Here is a 20079-nt window from a genome sequence, read left to right as displayed (position 1 = left end):
ACTCTTGTTACCCAGGCTGGAGTGCAATGGCGCGATCTCGGCTCACCCGCAACCCCCGCCTCCTGGGTTCAGGCAATTCTCCTGCCTCAGCCTCCTGAGTAGCTGGGATTACAGGCACGCACCACGATGCCCAGCTAATGTTTTGTAGTTTTAGTAGAGACGGGGTTTCACCATGTTGACCAGGATGGTCTCAATCTCTTGACCTCGTGATCCACCCGCCTCGGCCTCCCAAAGTGCTGGGATTACAGGCGTGAGCCACCGCGCCCGGCAATGATGAGCACTTTTTCATATGTTTGTTGGCCTCATGTATGTCTTCCTTTGAAAAGTGTCTGTTCATATCCTTCACCCACTTTTGAGTGGGTTTGTTTTTTTCTTGTAAATCTGTTTTAGTTCAAAAAGATGTTTTTAGAGTTTTTTTTTTTTTAAGAGATGGGTTCTGGCTGTGTTGCCCAGGATGGACTTAAACTCCTGGACTTAAGTGATCCTCCCGCCTTGACCTCCTGAGTAGCTAGGACAACAGATGTGTTCCACTGTGCCTGGCCTGGATTCTTTTTTTTTTTTTTTTTTGAAACAGAGTCTCACTCTGTTGCCTAGGCTGGAATCCAGTGGCATGATCTTGGCTCACTACAACCTCCGTCTCCCAGGTTCAAGCAACTCTCCTGCCTCAGCCTTCTGAGTAGCTGGGATTATAGGCATGTGCTACCGGGCCAGGCTAATTTTTGTATTTTTAGTAGAGATGGGGTTTCACTATGTTGGCCAGGCTGATCTTGAACTCCTGACCTTGTGATCTGCCTGCCTTGGCCTCCCAAAGTGCAGGGATTACAGGCGTGAGCCACCGTGCCTGGCCTTGTTTGTATTGGAGTATAAGTGGAAGGGGCAGACAGTGGTCTAAAGTCCGAGATAGATTTTAATTTTAATTTTGAATTTTTTTAGAGAGCCCACAGCCTGAAGAACCATGAGCCAATTAAACATCTTGTCTTTGTTTTTAAAGATAAGGAAGAACAGGCCAGGCTCAGTGGCTCACACCTGTAATCCCAGCACTTTGGGAGGCCGAGGCGGGCGGATCACCTGAGGTCAGGAGTTCAAGACCAGGCTTCCCAACCTGGCAAAACCCTGTCTCTACTAAAAATACAGAAAATTAGCCGGGAGTGGTGGCTCATGCCTGTAATCCCAGTTACTTGGGAGGCCAAGGCAGGAGAATCGCTTGAACCTGGGAGGCTGAGATTGCGGTGAGCCGAGATCACACCATTGCACTCTAGCCTGTGTGACAAGAGTAAAACTCCATCTCATTAAAAAAAAAAAAAAAAAAGGAAGAATAGAGAGCCTAGAAATAAACCCTCACATGATGTAGTCAAATTACGGTTTTTTTGTTTTGGACATGGAGTTTTGTTCTTGTCGCCCAGGCTGGAGTGCAGTGGCGTCATCTTGGCTCACCGCAACCTTTGCCTCCCGGGTTCATGTAATTCACCTGCCTCGGCCTCCCAAAGTATTGAGAGTACAGGTGTGAGCCAGCCGATTTTTGACAAGGGTGCCAACACCATTCTTTCAGACTTTCCAGCAAGTACTAGGTAAACTGTATGTCCACATGGAAAATAATGAAGTTGGGCCCTTATACCATATGCAAAAATTAACTCAAAGTGGATCAAAGACCTAAATTTAAGGCCTGAAACTGTAAAACTCTTAGAAGAAAACATAGGCAAAACCCTCATGACATTGGATTTGGCATTGATGTCTTGGATTTGATACCAAAGGCATAGGCAGCAAAAGAAAAAGACAGATCGAACTTCTCAAACTTTAAAAATTCGTGCACCAAAAGACAACATAAATAGTAAAAAGGGAGAAAATATTTGCAAATCATACATCTGACAAGGAATTAATATCTAGATTATAGAGAGACCTCCTGAATCTCAACATCAAAGAAGCAAAACACCCAGTTCAAAAAAATGGGAAACACCTTCTTCCAAAGAAGATATAGAAATGACCAATAAGGACTTGAGAAGATATTCACTATCAGTCATTATTAGGTGAATGCCAGTCAGAACACAGTGACCTCCCACCTCACACCATTGGATTGGCTGCTACTAAAAACATCAAACCCAGAAGACAATGTGAGTAAGGATGTGGGGAAACTGGAACTGTTGCGCACCATTGCAAGGAACGCAAAACAGTGCGGCCGCTGTGGAAAACAGTCTAGCAGTTCCTGCAGAAGTTAAAAATAGAATGACCGTATGATCCTTCAGCCCCACTTCTGAATGTAGACCCAAACTGAAGGCAGGGTCTTAAAGGAATATTTGTACGCTCGTTCTCATAGCAGTGTTGTGCACAATCTCCAGAAGATAGAAGACACAGTGGGATATTATTCAGCCTGACGAAGGAAATCCTGACGTGTGCCGAGACATGAAGTAACCCAGGACGTTATGTCAGTGAAATAAGCCAGTCACTGAGATTTCTAGAGTATCAGATTTGCAGAGACAGAAGGTAGAATGGAGGTGGCCAGGGGCTGGGAGTGGAGAGGGGAGCTGGTGTTTCTTGAGGACCGATCTTCAGTTTGGGAAGGTGAGAACATTCTGGAGACAGGTGGTGTGATGGCTACACATCTATGTGAATGCGCTTCGTGCTGCTGAAGTGTGCACTTTAAAATGGTTACAGTGGTAAATTTTCTATCTTTTTTTTTTTCTTTTATTATACTTTAAGTTCTGGGGTACCTGTGCAGAACGTGCAGGTTTGTTACATAGGTATACATGTGCCATGCTGGTTTGCTGCATCCATCACCCCCTAATCCACATTAGGTATTTCTCCTAATGTTAGCCTTCCCCAATCTCCCCATCCCCCTGCTATCCCTCCCCTATATCCCCCACCCTCCGACATGCCCCGGTGTGTAACATTCCCCTCCCTGTGTCCATGTGTTCTCATTGTTCAGCACCCGCCTTTGAGTGAGAACATGCCGTGTTTGGTTTTCTGTTCTTATGTCAGTTTGCTGAGAATGATAGTTTCCAGCTTCATCCATGTCCTTACAAAGGACATGAACTCATCCTTTTTTATGACTTCATAGTATTCCGTGGTGTATATGTGCCACATTTTCTTTATCCAGTCTATCATTGATGGGCATTTGGGTTGGTTCCAAGTGATTGCTATTGTAAATAGTGCTGCAGTGAACATACATGTGCATGTGTCTTTATAATCGAATGTTCTATAATTGATAGGGAGGCCGAGGCGGGCGGATCTCAGGTCAGCAGTTCAAGACCAGACTGGCCAACATGGTGAAACCCCGTGTCTACTAAAAAATAACAAAAATTAGCTCAGCATGGTGGCTCGTGCCTGTAATCCCAGCTACTTGGGAGGCTGAGATAGGAGAATTGCTTGAACTGGGACCTGGGAGGTGGAGGTTGCAGTGAGCCTAGATTGCGCCACTGTACTCCAGCCTGGGCTACAGAGCAAGACTCCATCTTGGAAAAAAAAAAAAAATCTGTGTTTCCATAGGAAATGCTGATATTTCCTTTTTTTGTTATTATTATCATTATTTTTAACATTTTCATATTTGTTTTTCCTGTAATTAGAGCCAGTTGTTGACGCACAGTAGGATTGTGCTCTGTGATAGACTCATGGGAACAACCTTTTCTCTTCCACAGCGCTGCAAACTCCTGCCCCTCCAGCCCCCGGGGAGCGGGGTCTTCAGGGTACAAGGTGGGCCGAGTGATGCCATCTGACCTCAATTTAATGGCTGACAACTCACAGCCTGAAAATGAAAAGGAAGCTTCAGGTGGAGACAGCCCGAAGGTAAAGGCTTTGTAGCCTTGAACAGCCCCGGGGACACCACGCAGCTACAGGGCCCTCAGTGCCACCTGCCTGTCTAGTGACAGCCTTGAGTGGCCACTGTACTCCAGCCTGGGCCACAAACATAGCAAGATCCTGTCTGAAAAAAAAAATGGGGCATGTGGAGGGTCTTCTTGTGATTACATTTTTCTGTTCAGAAAAAAAATGCCAAAGTTGACTTTGGGAGGCCAAGGTGGGCGGATCACTTGAGCTCAGGAGTTTGGGAAACAAAGCAAGACCCTGTCTCTACAAAAAATACCAAAAACTAGCCAGGCATGGTGGCATGCACTTGGAGTCCCAGCTACTGGGGAGGATCACCTGAGCCCTAGGAGCTCAGACTTCAGTGAGCCAAGATCACACCACTCTACTCCAGCCTGGATGATAGAGTGAGACCCTATCACCCCAAGAAAAAAAAAAAAAGAGAACCCTCCCTGTGCCCACCCTGAGGTGCTGGTGCTGAGCACGGCCTGTGCTGTGGAAGACCGTGGTGCCCTCCTGGATGCCCTGGGCGCGTCTGATGTCCTTGCCTCCTGCCTGTCAGCCTGCCTGGTTTTTGTTCTATTTGTGTTTATCCTTGAATAATATCTATAATTGTTCACTGTAAAACTTCATATAAATAGTATCATCTTGGATGTATTGTTTTGAAAATGAATTTTTTCATCTAGCATTATCTGTTGCTCTTCATCCATGTTGATACGTGTATTGCCCAGAAGTTCACAACCGGAGGCAGTTGCCTTTCCCCAGTGGGCTTGTGCCGACGTGTGTGGGTTTCAACTTGTCACCATGACAAGGAGCCACCAGTGGCCTTGAAAGAGCCAGGACTGGGGTTGTCAGCCTGGCAGCGGGGCACATAGCAGCCAGCATGTCTCTGACCCCGAGGTGGAGCCTCCATGGGGCTCTTCATGGGTCAGGGGGCTGCTCCTCGTGGGCAGGGGCTCCTTGTGGAGGAGTGTTTGGTGAGTCTGGGGCTCTGAGCAGCCCTGGCCACCCCTGGTGCTCATGCCTGGGGAGGGGTGCCTCTGGCTCTGCCCTCAGCCAGCCTTCCCCACCCCTGTTCTGTGCCCCTGGGGTAGCCAGCAGGATCTGGTCCTGACTGAGGTGCTTTCCTTGGACTCCACTGAGGTCAAGCAGCCTTTATTTCTTGATTTTTGACATTTGGATTTTTTTTCCTTATGTGATTTTTAGTATTTTTCTTTATAATCTATAGTTTTTTATTAGTTTCTTCCATGTTTTCAAACTAGATTACTTTTATAGTAAGAAAAATGAGGTAACAGCCCGGGCGAGGTGGCTCGCACCTGTAATCCCAGCAGTTTGGGAGGCCAAGGCAGACAGATCACCTCAGGTCAGGAATTTGAGACCAGCGTGACCAACATGGTGAAACCCTATCTCTACTTAAAATATAAAAATTAGGCTGGGCGTGCTGACTTAACGCCTGTAATCCCAGCACTTTGGGGGGCCAAGGTGGGTGGATCATGAGCGAGACCATCCTGGCCAACATGGTGAAACCTCATGTGTACTAAAAATACAAAAATTAGCCAGACGTGGTGGCACGTGCCTGTGGTCCCAGCCACCCAGAGGCTGAGGTGGTAGAATCTTTTGAATGAAGGACTCGGAGGTTGCAGTGAGCTGAGATTGCACCACTGCAGTCCAGCCTGGCGACAGAGCAAGACTCTGTCTCAAAAAATAAAATAAAATAAAATAAAAATTAGCTGGGCGTGGTGGGTGCCTGTAATCCCAGCTACTCAGGAGGCTGAGGCAGGAGAATTGCTTGAACCTGGAGGTAGAGGTTGCAGTGAGCCGAGATCACACCACATTACTCCAGCCTGGGTGGCAGAGTGAGACTCAGTCTCAAAAATAAAAAATGAGGTATCAAAGCATCGAGAATCTGTAAATCTAGTAAATTTAGTAAAAAATGTGGTAACTTCAGTACTCTCTTTTTGTTTTTATTTTTAAATACAGGATGATTCAAAGCCACCCTACTCGTATGCACAACTAATAGTACAAGCAATTACAATGGCGCCCGACAAACAGCTCACCCTGAATGGGATTTATACACACATCACTAAAAATTATCCCTACTATAGGACAGCGGACAAGGGCTGGCAGGTAAGTGCCTTTCAGTTTGTTATTAAATAGAGACTAACTGATACCAAGAAGTCATTGGAGCGGCTGCTATATTTAACGTAGGCACAGGTTAGGAAGGTAGGAGGTGAGGGAGCCTCCCTTGCTGAGAGGAAGAGGATTTGGGGGCCAGTGCCGCCATGCTCTCACCCTCTTCATGTAGAGCAGAAGGAAGCATGGCTGTAGGAGAACGTCTGGACCTACATGTTTTGTGTTTTATGGAAATAGATTCGTCTGCATGGGGTTTGTGAAGTGTGGATCGTTTGACCAATGCATTTCATATTGAAATGTAGGAAAGTTGGAAACCCGGCCTCTCCTTTCCGTTAGCATTCTCCTGTCTTCCTTATCTATTCCTGCTAATGGACAGAAGTTTTGAAGTTTGCAGAGAGGGTTTTCAAACTGTGTTTTACCAAGAAACAGCTTTCTCAGAGGACATCTTAACCAGGTGGCCAGGGTCTAAAACAGAGGAATGTGGTGTGCCCTGTTTGAGCTGGGCAGCCCACCTGCTTGTGGAAGCCTGGGGCTACCCCCAGGACACTTTGAAATCTGCAAAATATTCCCTTTGGTCAGCTCACACACCAATAATTGTAACCCTTGAGACTGTGTAGGTTTTTCTCTTTCTGTGTATCTGTGTTTTGTTGGCTATTTACTAGATGTGTAGGAGCATCTTGCTATTTGAGAAAATTTAACAATGGGTAAGTTTGAAACATAGAATACGAAAAACATAGAGAAGAAATGTATGTATGCTTATAGCTTTTGAATTCATTAAGTATCCAGTAACATCTGTAGAGTTTCTTTGAGGGTTTCTTGTAATGAGTAAATGATTCTTAAAAACATATCGGAACTACATGGCTTAGTGATGAGGGTGGTGCGGGGGCAACTGTTTTCTCTTTATTGGAGGGAAAATCCTTTTTTCTTTTAACTGCAGATGTATAAACAGGTTATGTTAAAAATAGCCTACTGGCTGGGCACAGTAAGTCATGCCTGTAATCACAGCACTTTGGGAGCTGAGGCAGGTGATTGCGTGAGTCCAGGATTTCAAGAGCAGCCTGGGCAACATGGCGAAACCCTGTCTCTACAAAAAATAAAAAAAAATTAGCTGAGTGTGGTGGCTCACGACTGTAGTCCCAGCTACTCTGGAGGCTGAGGTGGGAGGATCACTTGAGCCCAGGAGGCAGAGGTTACAGCGAGCGGTGATGATACTGCTACACTCCAGCCTGAGCGACAGAGCGAGACCCTGTCTCAAAAAGAAAAAGCCTACCAACCACATACTCCATATTTTCTTTGTGGAGGGGCTTGAGGGTCTTTAATCATGGAAGGTACAGAATAAGACCCAGCCGCCCCTCGGGCCCACCTCATGCCCCCCTTAACTGGAGTGTCTATACCCTGCCCTGCCCGCTTCCCTGTTTATAGGAAGAAGGCATTTCTTAAATGACCATTAGGGAAATGCTGGATTTGGAGATTAGTTCCATATCTAGCTACATGTCAGGGTCTCAACATATTGCACACTAAATTCTGGCCATATTTACTATATTTTAACTTAAAAAAGTGAGGCTGGCCGGTTGCGGTGGCTCATGCCTGTAATCCTGGGAGTTTGGGAAGCCACGGCAGGTCATGAGGTCAGGAGTTCGACACCAGCCTGGCCAACGTGGTGAAACCCTGTCTCTACTAAAAATACAAAAATTAGCCGGGTGTGTTGGAGGGTGCCTGTAATCCCAGCCACTCAGAAGACTGAGGCAGGAGAATCGCTTGAATCCAGGAGGCGGAGGTTGCTGTGAGCCAGCTCTATCCTGGATGACAGAGTGAGACTCCCTCTCAAAAAAAAGACTGTGCTTCGAACTGTGTATATATACACACACACAATAACACACACACGCACACACACACAACCAGACAATAACACGCACACACAATAACACACACACACAACCAGACAATAACACACATGCACACAACCAGACAATAACACACACACGCACATAACCAGACAATAACACACACACACACACAATAACACACACACACACACAACCAGACAACACACACGCACAACCAGACAATAACACACAATAACACACATAACCAGACAATAACACACCCACCCACCCACCCACCCACCCAGACAATAACTTACATTCATGTTCCAGTGACCATGGCTTTATTGCTTTGTAAAGGAGAGAAACTCCACATGGAGTCGGGCTTGCTGCCTGGGGGCGTGTGAGGGTTCGTAAGAGTTTAAGTGCAGCTTATTCTGATGGTTCGAAATACCATTTACCTGGTGCTTTGTGATGTGAGTGTTTCTAAGAAGCTTTATTAGACTTTCATCTGTTTCTCTTAGGTTGTATTTCCGTGTGTTTTTTCTAACATCCATTTATTTTAGAACTACCTATGACTAGGACAAGGTTTTCCTGTTAAAGAGGGTGGATGGATAAAGGCCTGGCCTCAGTTATGGTAGGGGCTCAACTCAGGAAGTCAGAATAGGCCTTTTTTGGGGCGCAGAGCCCTTGGGGCAAGGCTCCCCTGGACCACGGTCGTGGAGTGGTGAGGACCCCATGGGACCTCTCATGCATGCACTGCTTTCTGCCAGCTACTGCGGGTGCCTGCACAGCCCACTTAGGCAGAGAATTGCGGACTAACACACGTCAAGCACCCCTCTCTATTGAACTGTTATTAAACTTGCATTTTTTTTTTTTTTTTTTTTTTGAGACGGAGTTTCACTCTTGTTACCCAGGCTGGAGTGCAATGGCGCGATCTCGGCTCACCGCAACCTCCGCCTCCTGGGTTCAGGCAATTCTCCTGCCTCAGCCTCCTGAGTAGCTGGGATTACAGGCACGCGCCACCATGCCCAGCTAATTTTTTGTAGTTTTAGTAAAGACGGGGTTTCACCATGTTGACAAGGATGGTCTCGATCTCTTGACCTCGTGATCCACCCGCCTCAGCCTCCCAAAGTGCTGGGATTACAGGCTTGAGCCACCGCGCCCGGCCTAAACTTGTATTTATTGAAAGATTTTCTTTCCTGTCTGGATCAAGGTCTGTACGTCTGCAGCTGCATCTCTTGTCCCAGTAAGGCTGCTTTTGTGTCATTTCATGCCTTGTAGCTCCAGCTAATTTAGCAGAGAGGGATTATTTCCTTCAGATAGCCCCAGTTCATGGGCATGTACTCTTCTTTTTGAGATGGAGTCTTGCTCCGTCACCCAGGCAGGAGTGCAGTGGTGCGATCTTGGCTCACTGCAACCTCAGCCTCTGGTTTCAAGAGATTTTCCTGCCTCAGTCTCCCAAGTAGCTGGGACTATAGGCACATGCCACCACGTCCGGATAATTTTTTGTATTTTTAGTAGAGATGGGGTTTCACCGTGTTAGCCGGGATGGTCTTGATTTCCTGACCTCATGATCCCCCGCGTCGGCGTCCCACAGGCGTGAGCCAACGTGCCCGGCCGGACATGTCCTCTTAAATTCTTTCTGTCCTCAGCTGTACCCCTGGCTGTTGGCATACTGACCCCCATGGGCCCTTTCTCTGTCATGAGATTCTCTGAGTCGCCCTTCCCAGTGCAGCAGACCTGATTCTGACTTCCTGGCTGAAAACAAAAGCCAGTGTCTTACATCGTGTCCCTATGGCCTGGCTTTTTGTTAATCCACAGAGGACATCCGAGGGTGTGATGAGATCGTCTGAGGAATCCTGTCTGAGAAGATGGCCTCTGTCTTTCCCTTGTTTGCATTTACCTCCCAGAATGATTTTTTTTATGGTACAGAAGTATTTAATAAGTGACACATCAGTGCAGAAAAACACAGAGCTTATAGCTTGCCATTTAAAACCAGAATGGCCAGGCTGGGCGCGGTGGCTCAAGCCTGTAATCCCAGCTACTCAGGAGGCTGAGGCAGGAGAATTGCCTGAACCCAGGAGGCGGAGGTTGCGGTGAGCCGAGATCGCGCCATTGCACTCCAGCCTGGGTAACAAGAGCGAAACTCCGTCTCACAAAAAAAAAAAAAAAAAAAAGTGAAAATTATTTTAAAAACAAACAAACAAAAAAAACCAGAATGGCCAAGGCCAAAGCTCTCTTCTAATGTGTGTGTTGCTGCCACTCTGAGTGGGCTCCTTGCCGCTGCTGCTCCCCCCGCCCCCGCCGAGGCCCAACCTGCATGCCAGGTGCGGCAGCCCGCTCACTGCTCAGTCGGGTCAGCGCCTGCATGCCAGGCCCAGCCCTGGGTACTTAGCTGTGGCCATGCACCGGCCCAGCCTCTGTGCCCCACTGGGCTCTCTGCACCACGAATGCCGCAGCTCCAGGCCTCACTGACTCCAAAATGACTTTTTATGGTTTTATAATTTTATCGAGCCCAGAACTGAGATAGTTGTTGTGACTATGAAAAGTTTGAAAAGACTGGGCTCTCACACTCCAAGAGGACTAGAGCTGGTTTTTAAATTTTATTTTGATGGGGCGGAGTCTCACTCTGTCTCCCAGGCTGGAGTGCAGTGGCACAATCTCGGCTCACTGCAACCTCTGCCCCCCGGGTTCAAGCGATTCTCCAGCCTCAGCCTCCTGAGTAGCTGGGACTACAGATGTGCACCACCATGCCCAGCTAATTTTTGTATTTTACTAGGGTTGGGATTTCACCATGCCTTGGCCTCCCAAAGTGCTGAGATTACAGGCATGAGCCACCGCACCCGGCCTCTTTTATTTATTTTTTGAGACAGGATCTTGCTCTGTCACTAAGGCTAGAATGTAGTAGCACAGTCATAACTCACCGTAGCCTCAACCTGCTGGGCTCAAGTAATTCCCCCAAGTAGCTGGGACAACATGTGTGTACCACCACACCTGGCTACTTTTAAAAAACATTTTCATGGAGATAGGATCTCACTGTGTTGCCCAGGTTGTTCTCAAACTCCTGGAGTCAAGCCATCCTCTGCCTCGGCCTCCTAAAGTGCTGGGAGTATAGTTGTGAGCCACTGCACCCATGCCTTGGTTTCTTTTAGAGTGAGGACCATGCTCTGCACTTACCCTCACCCCTGCTGTTTGGCAGCGTTCCTGTACATTAGACCCATCCTGCATCCTCTGCAATGAACTGGCTGTCCCTTCTCAGTTTCTGCACACCTCCTTTCTGTGCAGAATGCACACTGGAGGGGCACCCAGGGCTGGGCAAGGTTAAGTAGACAAGCTGTCCTCGAGAAACTCGGGGTCTGCTTAGAAAGGCTCACCAGGAAGGCACGGAGTGGAACCCCAGAAGGGAGGGAGCTGCTGCTCAGGAAGGGCTGATTTTCAGTAGAAGCTCAATTTGGAAAGGCTTTGAGGGAAAGAAAATTGGCCCAAAATTGCAGATCCTGTTCTTCTTGTTTGGCGTTAAAGAATAACAGCCCACATTTTCTCTGAAAGCTTTATAATTTCTGAATCAGTGGAGTCCAATTAATGTGGTTTTAATAAATGTAGCAATAGAATGAAGGAACATCCATCCTGGGTTGATCAAATTACAACGGCCTTAAATTACCTTAGAAACATAGTTACTTTATTCTGTTTGTGTCTGCATTAAATGTCTCATTGCTTCCTCATATTTTCTAGAGTCTCCTGCCTGGCAAATCACAAATAATCTTTCCTCATTTGCTCTTGGGATTGTTTTTAGGGAGGTGGATCAGAGAATAAAACAGGTTAGAATCTATTCTGATGACGCGGACTGGGTTATTTTACGTTTTCAGGACAGAAAATAGCAGCTCCCCAGTTCCACGAACTTATTTGCATCTCACAGTGATGGTGGTGGTGACGCTCCTGCGTCACGCCTTCTGGCCCATCGTGTCCTTATTGTTCACATGGCTTGAAAGCCCGGTTCCCCGAAGTCACCCTTTGTGTTTCCAGATTCCCACTGTGCTAACCTTTCCTCCTAACAGCGTGCCATTAAATGACTCCACATCAGGCAGGGCAGCCACAGTCTTCACTGGGGCTTGTCGAATGTTGTCTGCTCTTCAGCCTCAGACGCTGTGTGGGGCAGGAGTTCTTTCTGAGTTCCTGCTTGGGAGGATCGGGCCAGCAAGAACAGCGAGGGTGACTGTCACCTCCCTAAGGCAGTGCCTGGGATTGCCGCTTCCACCGCTGGAGCCTTTTCTGTTACCATCATCTGCATTTGCTTTTCCTCATACAGCGTCTTGGAATCTACTCTCTATTTCACACTTAAAATTCTGAGAGCAGTCCGCAAAGCTTTCCCTTCTCTGTCTTTGTCAGGGCAGCGGTAACAGTGATGTTTGATTTTCTGGAGGCATTGATAGAAAGGCTGGGCATCAGCCAAAACCAGTGATAAAACATGGCGAGTGTCTGTGGTTCTCTCATCCGATGCACTTACTGTAAGCAGTTTCACAAATCCCATGCACAGCTGAGCCCACCTCCTCGTGTTGCCCATGAAGTTCCTCCATCCACAGGGGCCAAAGGCGTTAGGATGGCACTTGAACACTCCCGAGGTTGGTTGGAAAGTGTTATTTCACATGTGGGATTTCTTAGTCACCTTTGACAGTTTGGAATTTCAGGCTGAGGCTTGCAATTCTAATAAGGTTAATGGGGTGTTTAGAAATGATCTTTTGGATCGCTTCAGATTTTGTTTGAGTTACCACCGTTTTAACACTTTGATAGCTTACTTTTGAATCTACACATTAACATCAATTCATGAAATGTTTATGTGAACCGAGCTTTCGTCAGCGCGAATCAGGTCACAGCAGGGGCGGGGGGCTTTTTTCAGGTTGTCTGGAAACCCTTAGCTGGGCTTTTTTTTTTTTTTTTTTTGAGACGGAGTCTGGCTCTATCTCAGTTGCCCAGGGTGGAGTGCAGTGGCGCAGTGTACACTCACTGCAACCTCCACCTCCCGGGTTCAAGCAGTTCTTCAGCTTCAGCTTCAGCTTCCTGGGTAGCTGGGACCATAGGCACAGGCCACTGCGCCCGGCTGATCGAGACAGCTTTTTACCATGTTGGCCAGGCTGCTCTCAAACTTCTGGCCTCAGGTAAGCCACCGCACCCGTCCGGCTTTTTGTAATAGAAGGAATGATGCACTGATGAGGAGCTGGGAGGGACATTTTTCCTGTGTACCTTGCAGGATTATTTCAAGGATCAAATAAAAAAGGGAGGCACTTTGCCAAGTCCTCTGTTCCTGGAAGATGGTATCCATCCTGATTTCCAGCTTTCTGCTCATTTTTCTTTTTTGCTGGTTTGCCAAATACTTTATACTGGATTAATTTACTTTTAATGGCATGACAGATTCTGTAAGCTAATTCTGTGCGAGAAAGTATTTTAACAGAATGGCTCACATCAGCTCTGTTTGTCTCCAAGCAGGGAGAGGTTGACAGCTAAGTCATTGGCTCTACCTGGAATGCTCTGTGCTGACAGTCATAGTCCTGGGTTTCCCACCTTGAAAGGCGATGGAGTCAGAAATGGCCTCTGTCCACGCTGTGCGGATTCCTCATCCCTCCATGCTCCAGCTCCCCACCCTGCCTCCCGGGGCCCATTCTGCCACGGGGTGTGGTGTACTTTCCTCTTTGGAAGCACCTAGTGGCCTTGGGCTGTAGGGCTCAAACCCCAGGCTGCTACTTTCCTTGAGAATTGCTCACCAAGGGGGTGGGCTGCTCCTTCCACACAGCGCTGCCCATAAAGGTGGTAGTTTGGAAGCATGACGACTGGGTTTTCACGCTCCTCTGTAGAACGGGCCTCCCTCAGACCTTGTTACGATGTCAGCACATTACCCGTGTGACGCAAAAGAAAAAACTTCACTCTTGCAATCTGCCGGAGCCCAACATCTAGGTTTCTGCTTTGCAGGGCACTAAAACTAGGACACATTTTTATTTCTCAGCAAAGAAATATATGAATTCTACGTATTTTTTTATGTTTCATAGAATTCAATTCGCCACAATCTCTCTCTGAATCGTTATTTCATCAAAGTACCGCGTTCCCAGGAAGAACCAGGCAAAGGCTCATTCTGGAGGATAGATCCCGCCTCTGAAAGCAAATTAATAGAACAGGCTTTTAGGAAAAGACGGCCTAGGGGCGTGCCTTGCTTTAGAACCCCTCTGGGACCGCTCTCTTCTAGGTAAGGAAAAAAAAGGAACAAAAAGGCCTCACTAATGGTCACTGAACTTACCGCCAATGTTTTGGTAAAATTTCCATTTGAAAATGGAGGAACTGCCAAATGCATTATGATTGAATGTTGGGATGGGAATTGAGCAAAAGTTTTGTTGCTGTCCAAGTATTTCTGGTTCTAGTGGTCTGAGCATTTTAGACCATTTGCAAAGTTTGGCTTAAACCGAACTCCAAAGCGAGATTGTTGCTTCATGGGGCTTATCACATACTGTTCACACCAGTGCCACATTGACATTTTCCCTTTTCTTTGGCACAGGAAAAGTTCTTTAAAACTACTTTTTAGAGGCCGGGTGCGGTGGCTCACACCTGTAATCTCAGCACTTTGGGAGGCCGAGGTGGGTGGATCACCTGAGGTCAGGAGTTCGATATCAGTCTGGCCAACATGGTGAAACCCCGTCTCTACTAGAAATTTAAAAAACTTAGCCGGGCGTGGTGGTGCATGCCTGTGATCCCAGCTACTGGGGAGGCTGAGGCAGGAGAATCGCCTGAACCCTGGGGGTGGGGCGGGGTGGAGGTTGCAGTGAGCCAAGATCTCGCCACTGCACTCTAGCCTGGGCAAAAGAGCGAAACTCCGTCTCAAAAAAAAAAAAGAAACTTACTTTTTAGCTGCTTAAACTTGAGTTGACTTGTACAGTGTTAATTTGCCAGAGTTTAAAATTCCTTATTTTTAGCTTTACGAATACTGTTTTTAACAACAACAAAAAAATGAGCATAACGTAAGTCTTAAGTGCCCACCGACTTGCCCGCTGCTGGCTCCTGCCATCTGTGCACAGGAACTGCTTAGAGAGAAAGGGCAGCCAGCCCCACCCCACGGCCATGCTGTGCATGTGAGCTTGGAGCACGTGATGGCCCGTCACACACAGGCTCAGCCTGTCTTGCTGAATGCCCCGCTCAGTTCACAGGCGTGCAGAGAAGCAAAACTTACACAGCGGTAGTCGGTTGGCAGGAGACAAACGACACCCCCTTTGCAAAGTGCACTTATTAAAACATTAAGTGCTGTCTGAGTACATCACCTATAAAAACACAATGTCTTCTTCTCGGTGACATAGGAGTGCCCCAGCCTCTCCCAATCACGCTGGAGTGCTGTCTGCTCACTCTAGTGGCGCCCAGACCCCTGAGAGCCTGTCGAGGGAAGGTTCGCCGGCCCCCCTGGAGCCTGAGCCTGGCACCGCGCAGCCCAAACTCGCTGTCATCCAGGAAGCCCGATTTGCCCAGAGTGCACCAGGTGAGACAGCGGGAGAGGAAGCGCGGGCCAGACAGCATGAGCCAGACACAGACGCTGGGCTCAGCAGAGAAGGAGCAGCTGGACTTCCCAAGAGGCCTCTCTGTCCCTCCGTACCTTACATCAGGATCTGAGTGTCGTTTTATAGGCCTTGCAAAACTGGTAGCACTGGGAATATTCTTAAAAATCAGTGAGTGTTCTTTAAATGACTGTGTATGGATGCCTGAAATAACTTAGGATTAACCTGTTTCTAAGCTTGTCATTCAAAAATCCATGAAATGACACCCCCCCCCCCCGGAAAAAAAAAACCCATAAAGTAGACAAACTAGACACTGATTGGAAGCAAAAGCATGTCCTTTTTATTTATTTATGTTTTTGAGACGGAGTCTCGCTCTGGTGCCCAGGCTGGAGTGCAGCGGCACCATCTCGGCTCACTGCAACCTCCGCCTCCTGGGTTCAAGTGATTCTCCTGTCTCAGCCTCCCGAGTAGCTGGGACTATAGGCACCCGCCACCATGCCCAGCTAATTTTTATATTTTTAGTAGAGATGGGTTTTCACCATGTTGGCCAGGATGGTCTTGATCTCTTGACCTCATCATCCACCCGCCTAAGCCTCCCAAAGTGCTGGGATTACAGGCACGAGCCACTTCGCTCAGCCTAACCTGTCCATTTTAAGAAATAGGTAAACACTTTGCAGTTTACTTAGAAAATCATAATGTGGAATAAAAATGTGTGCCCTGGGGAATTAAACAAACAAACATAGTGTGGACATGTGTCCAAACTAAGTCTGTTACAGTGGACAGCAATGTGAATTGGATCAGTTGGGATTTCTGGCCATGCTGGGCCAGAGAACACTCTCCCCTGCCCACTGTCAGTAGCACCTGACAGCCATGTCTCTCTCTGGTCTAACCCCCAAACTACAAAGGGCAAGGGCTGGGTGCCAGAGGCTCTGTGACAGCCCCACGCTGTTTTTGAACTTCCTGCTTCCCTTCCACTTGTTTCAAGAGGGAGGTGTTGATCCAAGGTGAGTGTGGCCCTCGTCTTTCTGGCCTACATGGGGAGTTTCTTCTTCTGTTGTTTTTGATTGTCCTGAGACAAGGTCTTGCTCTGCGGCTCATGCTGGAGTACAGGGGCATGTTCTTGGCTGTCTGCAGTCTCCACCTTCCAGGCTCAAGCAGCCTTTCCTCTTCAGCCTCCCACATAGCTGGGGCTGCAGGCTCACACCAGCATGCCCAGCTAATATTTATTGTAGAGACAGGGTCTTCCTGTGCCCAGGCTGGTCTCAAACTCCTCCCACCTCAGCCTCCCAAAGTGCTGGGATTGCAGGGAGCCACCATGCCTGGCCCAGTTTCCTCTTATGTTGTGTATTGACATTTTCTTTTTTATGAAAAAGGAACTGTGGGAAGAGGTGTTATGAGGTATCTAAACAGAGCCAAAATTGCATTTTTAGGAGTTACAGATAGGAATTAAATGCCCCTATTAAAATACGACACCTCCCTCATCGTTAGTAATGTGGCTGTTGTGAGGTAAAATAGGGCCGCGTCCTGTATTTTATATCAGGTTTGTGTGTTGTCAGTGCTTAGTGTGGGAACCTTTGTTTGCAGAGGTCAGTATCTGTGAGTGTCAGTCCTGCTCGTGTCTTCCACCAGGGTCACCTCTGTCCAGTCAGCCAGTCTTAATCACCGTCCAGCGGCAGCTACCGCAGGCCCTCAAGCCTGTCACCTACACTGTAGCCACCCCGGTGACCACCTCGGCCGCCCAGCCACCCGTCGTGCAGACGGTTCACGTCGTCCACCAGATACCAGCAGTGTCGGTTGCCAGTGTGGCCGGGCTGGCCCCAGCGAGCACGTACACTGTCTCTGGACAAGCCGTGGTCGCCCCTGCAGCTGTGCTGGCCCCTCCCAAGGCAGAGCCCCAGGAGAACGGAGATCACAGGGAAGTCAAAGGTGGGCAGTGGGCACAGAGAGGCTGCCCCCTTCAGCCTCACACCCTTGGACGCCCGTAAGATTTCTTCACCCTTTGTCATTCGCTCTCTGTTTTAGAGGCATCTTCTAGCAGGTCTGATAACCATCTGATGATTATATTTTAAACTGGTAAGTTCTTTCTGTTGGCTTTCCAGTAACATTAGTGTCGTTTCTTTTCCTTTTCCTTTCAGTGAAAGTGGAGCCTATTCCCGCCATTGGCCATGCCACGCTAGGCACTGCTAGCCGGATCATCCAGACGGCACAGACCACCCCGGTCCAGACGGTGACCATAGTACAACAGGCACCTCTAGGTCAACACCAGCTGCCGATAAAAACTGTAACGCAAAACGGCGCTCACGTGACGTCCGTCCCCACTGCGGCCCACGGCCAGGTGAACAATGGTAAGAAGTGCCGGCGGCTCGCTGCGGTGTGGGTATTGGGAGCAGAGGCCCTTCACTCAGGGTTTTGGTTCTAATAATTTTAACATTTGTCTGGGGAAATGTTTGCATTTCTAAGCTGTAGGAAGTCTAATCATGCTGTAGGAAGTGCTTGTGAAGTCGGCTGTCATGGGATCCCCATTGGAGGACCTGTCTGAAAAGAGGAGAGTTTCTAATACCTTGAGAGAGAAAAAGACCCTCGCCTTTTGTAGATTTCCTGGGTGTGGCCAGGAAGCAGACTGCAGTGGGCCGTAGGCTGTGGCTCTCAAAGCTCCTGTGTGGAGCCGTCACCTGCCTTTTCGCGTGGCCTGCCTGCCCTTTGGCGGCGCTGTGCTGCTGAGGGTGGGGGAGAGGCACGGAAACTGCACAGATTGTGACGTTGACAGTTGGAGACAGCAGAACCTCTGCACCGACACCAGGTTCTCTGCCTTCGCCCTGCCCTGGGAATGTGGAAAGGGTAGGAGTCCCAGCTGGCTGCCAGGTCAGCATGGGCGTTGGGGCCTAGCAGAGGGGTGTGGCAGTGGTCGCACTGCACCGTGCTGTGCTGGGTTGGGTTGGGTACACGTGGCTGTCGGCGGCTGCATGGGCTGATCCTGACGTTTGCAGGATCTCAAGCAGATAGATTCAAAGCTGCCAATCAAAACTGTCTCTCTGCCCATGAGACACTTTCTTTGAAAGAGAGTAGGGATCAGAAGGCTTTACCATGACCTTCAAATCCTTACCGAATGTTAAAAATAGAGACCTTGAAACCTGCAGGTAGCTCCTCCTGTGACTCAGCACCACCTTCCGTCTCTCCAGATTTATGGAAGAACAAGGTCTGGAACCTTTTCTGGGGAAGACTAGCCACCCGAGAGTTTCTGTTTTTAAGCAGCAGTTTCCAACACGTCCTGCCTGTCGGTAGATTGCAGAGTTTGCCGTCATCAGTTTCCTTGGAATGCCTTCTTCCCCAAGCACTGTGCCTTCTTGGTGATGGAGAGTTGCCCAGGCTTCCCCCTCCCCTTCTCTCTGGGAAACTGTGGCTGTGGATGCTCCTGGTGGCCCTGCAAGTAGCTGGGAGGAAATGGAAGCAGGGAGGGCAGGCAGGTGGCGTCCTGGTCTAAGTCATTCTTCCCGCTTTTAAGACGGCGTGGGCCTCCGTGAGTCCCAGACTTGATATGTGTCAGAATTCCCCAGAGGGCTGCGTTCCCCAGAGTTCCCAACTAGGCATGTCTCGTGTGGGGCCCAAGAATGTGCATTTCTGAAACATGCCAGGTGTGCCCCCCGTGCAGGTCAGAGGCCGCCTGGGTCCACCTCTCTTAGAAGCAGTTTGAAAAACTGTAACCCTTTTACATATTTATGTAAAATTTTTCATTACAAATTTAAGCAAGTATGTTAATTTTCCACTGTTGAGAATACTGATGATTTAAAGTAAAACTCTTACGGGATTATTTATTTTAAGTGTACTGCTGGACTCCAAAACAGCCGTTGTTAGATGTCCACTCACCCGTGCATGGACCAGGCAGGAGTGGCCCAGACCCCCTCGGCTGTGGCCCCGTCTTTCCATCTCACGCTCCCCCACAGATTTTGTACGAGTCGTGTACTTCAGGCCTAAATGTCATTTATTAGTCATGTCTTTTCTCTGCAGCAGCAATATACAGATATAAATATTAAAGACGCATTTGTCTATAAATAACAAAATTGATAAAAGGCAAAATTATAACATTCTTATAACATCAGAAATTAAAATGTTACTAAGATGCCTTTCTTAATATTGTTAGCTTTAAAGAAAACCGCCTGACTAGTTCTGTGTTCATTGATGGTTGCACAGGCCTAGTGTCAGCACTGAAGCTTCTTCCAGATTCATGTGAAAGTCAGTGATCTCGGCCAGGTGTGGTGGCGCACACCTGTAATCCCAGCACTTTGGGAGGCTGAGGTGGGTGGATCACTTGAGATCAGAAGTTCCAGACCAGTCTGGCCAACATGGTGAAACCTTGTGTCTACTAACAATACAAAAATTAGCCGGGCGTGGTGGCGGGTTCCTGTAGTCCCAGCTACCCAGAAGGCTGAGGCAGGAGAATCTCTTGAACCCGGGAGACGGAGGACTCCAGCCTGGGTGGCAGAGCAAGACTCTGTCTCAAAAAAAAAAACTGTTATTGGGAAATCCTTTTGGTTCTCCTCTGATTTCATTGAAACCTTTGACTAAGAAACTACGTGTTTTGAAAAAGGATTTTTTCAGGAAATAATAATTTGGGTTCCTAGCACCAGTTTTTTCTTTTCCTTTCCTTTCCTTTTTTTTTTTTTTTTTTTTTTTTTTGTGTTGGTTTTTTGTTCTGTCTTAGAGTACAGTGGTGCAATCTCAGCTTATTGCAATCTCTGCCTCCTGGGTTCAAGTGATTCTCCTGCCTCAGCCTCCCGAGTGGCTGGGATTACGGGCACACACCGTCA

The 20079-nt window shown here is 48.1% G+C and overlaps 1 protein-coding gene and 1 non-coding gene across 2 annotated transcripts in view; both read left to right on the top strand.

Moving 5' to 3' along the window:
* FOXK2 (forkhead box K2) overlaps positions 1 to 20079 on the top strand; it is a 43514-nt gene that overhangs the window by 1884 nt on the left and 21551 nt on the right. The window contains exons 2-7 of the mRNA XM_032241199.1: positions 3630 to 3777; positions 5773 to 5919; positions 13790 to 13983; positions 15083 to 15258; positions 16904 to 17200; positions 17410 to 17619. Coding sequence (XP_032097090.1) covers positions 3630 to 3777; positions 5773 to 5919; positions 13790 to 13983; positions 15083 to 15258; positions 16904 to 17200; positions 17410 to 17619 — 1172 coding nt within the window. The remainder of the gene's footprint in view (positions 1 to 3629; positions 3778 to 5772; positions 5920 to 13789; positions 13984 to 15082; positions 15259 to 16903; positions 17201 to 17409; positions 17620 to 20079) is intronic.
* On the top strand, positions 13545 to 13649 carry LOC116525883. Its single transcript, XR_004257875.1, has one exon. It is a non-coding gene; the product is annotated as a small nucleolar RNA U13 (small nucleolar RNA).

Source organism: Sapajus apella, unplaced genomic scaffold (genome assembly GCF_009761245.1).
Source record: "Sapajus apella isolate SASKATOON/1434 unplaced genomic scaffold, GSC_monkey_1.0 scaffold48, whole genome shotgun sequence".
NCBI lineage: Eukaryota > Metazoa > Chordata > Mammalia > Primates > Cebidae > Sapajus > Sapajus apella.
This window is presented reverse-complemented; position numbering and strand designations above follow the sequence as displayed.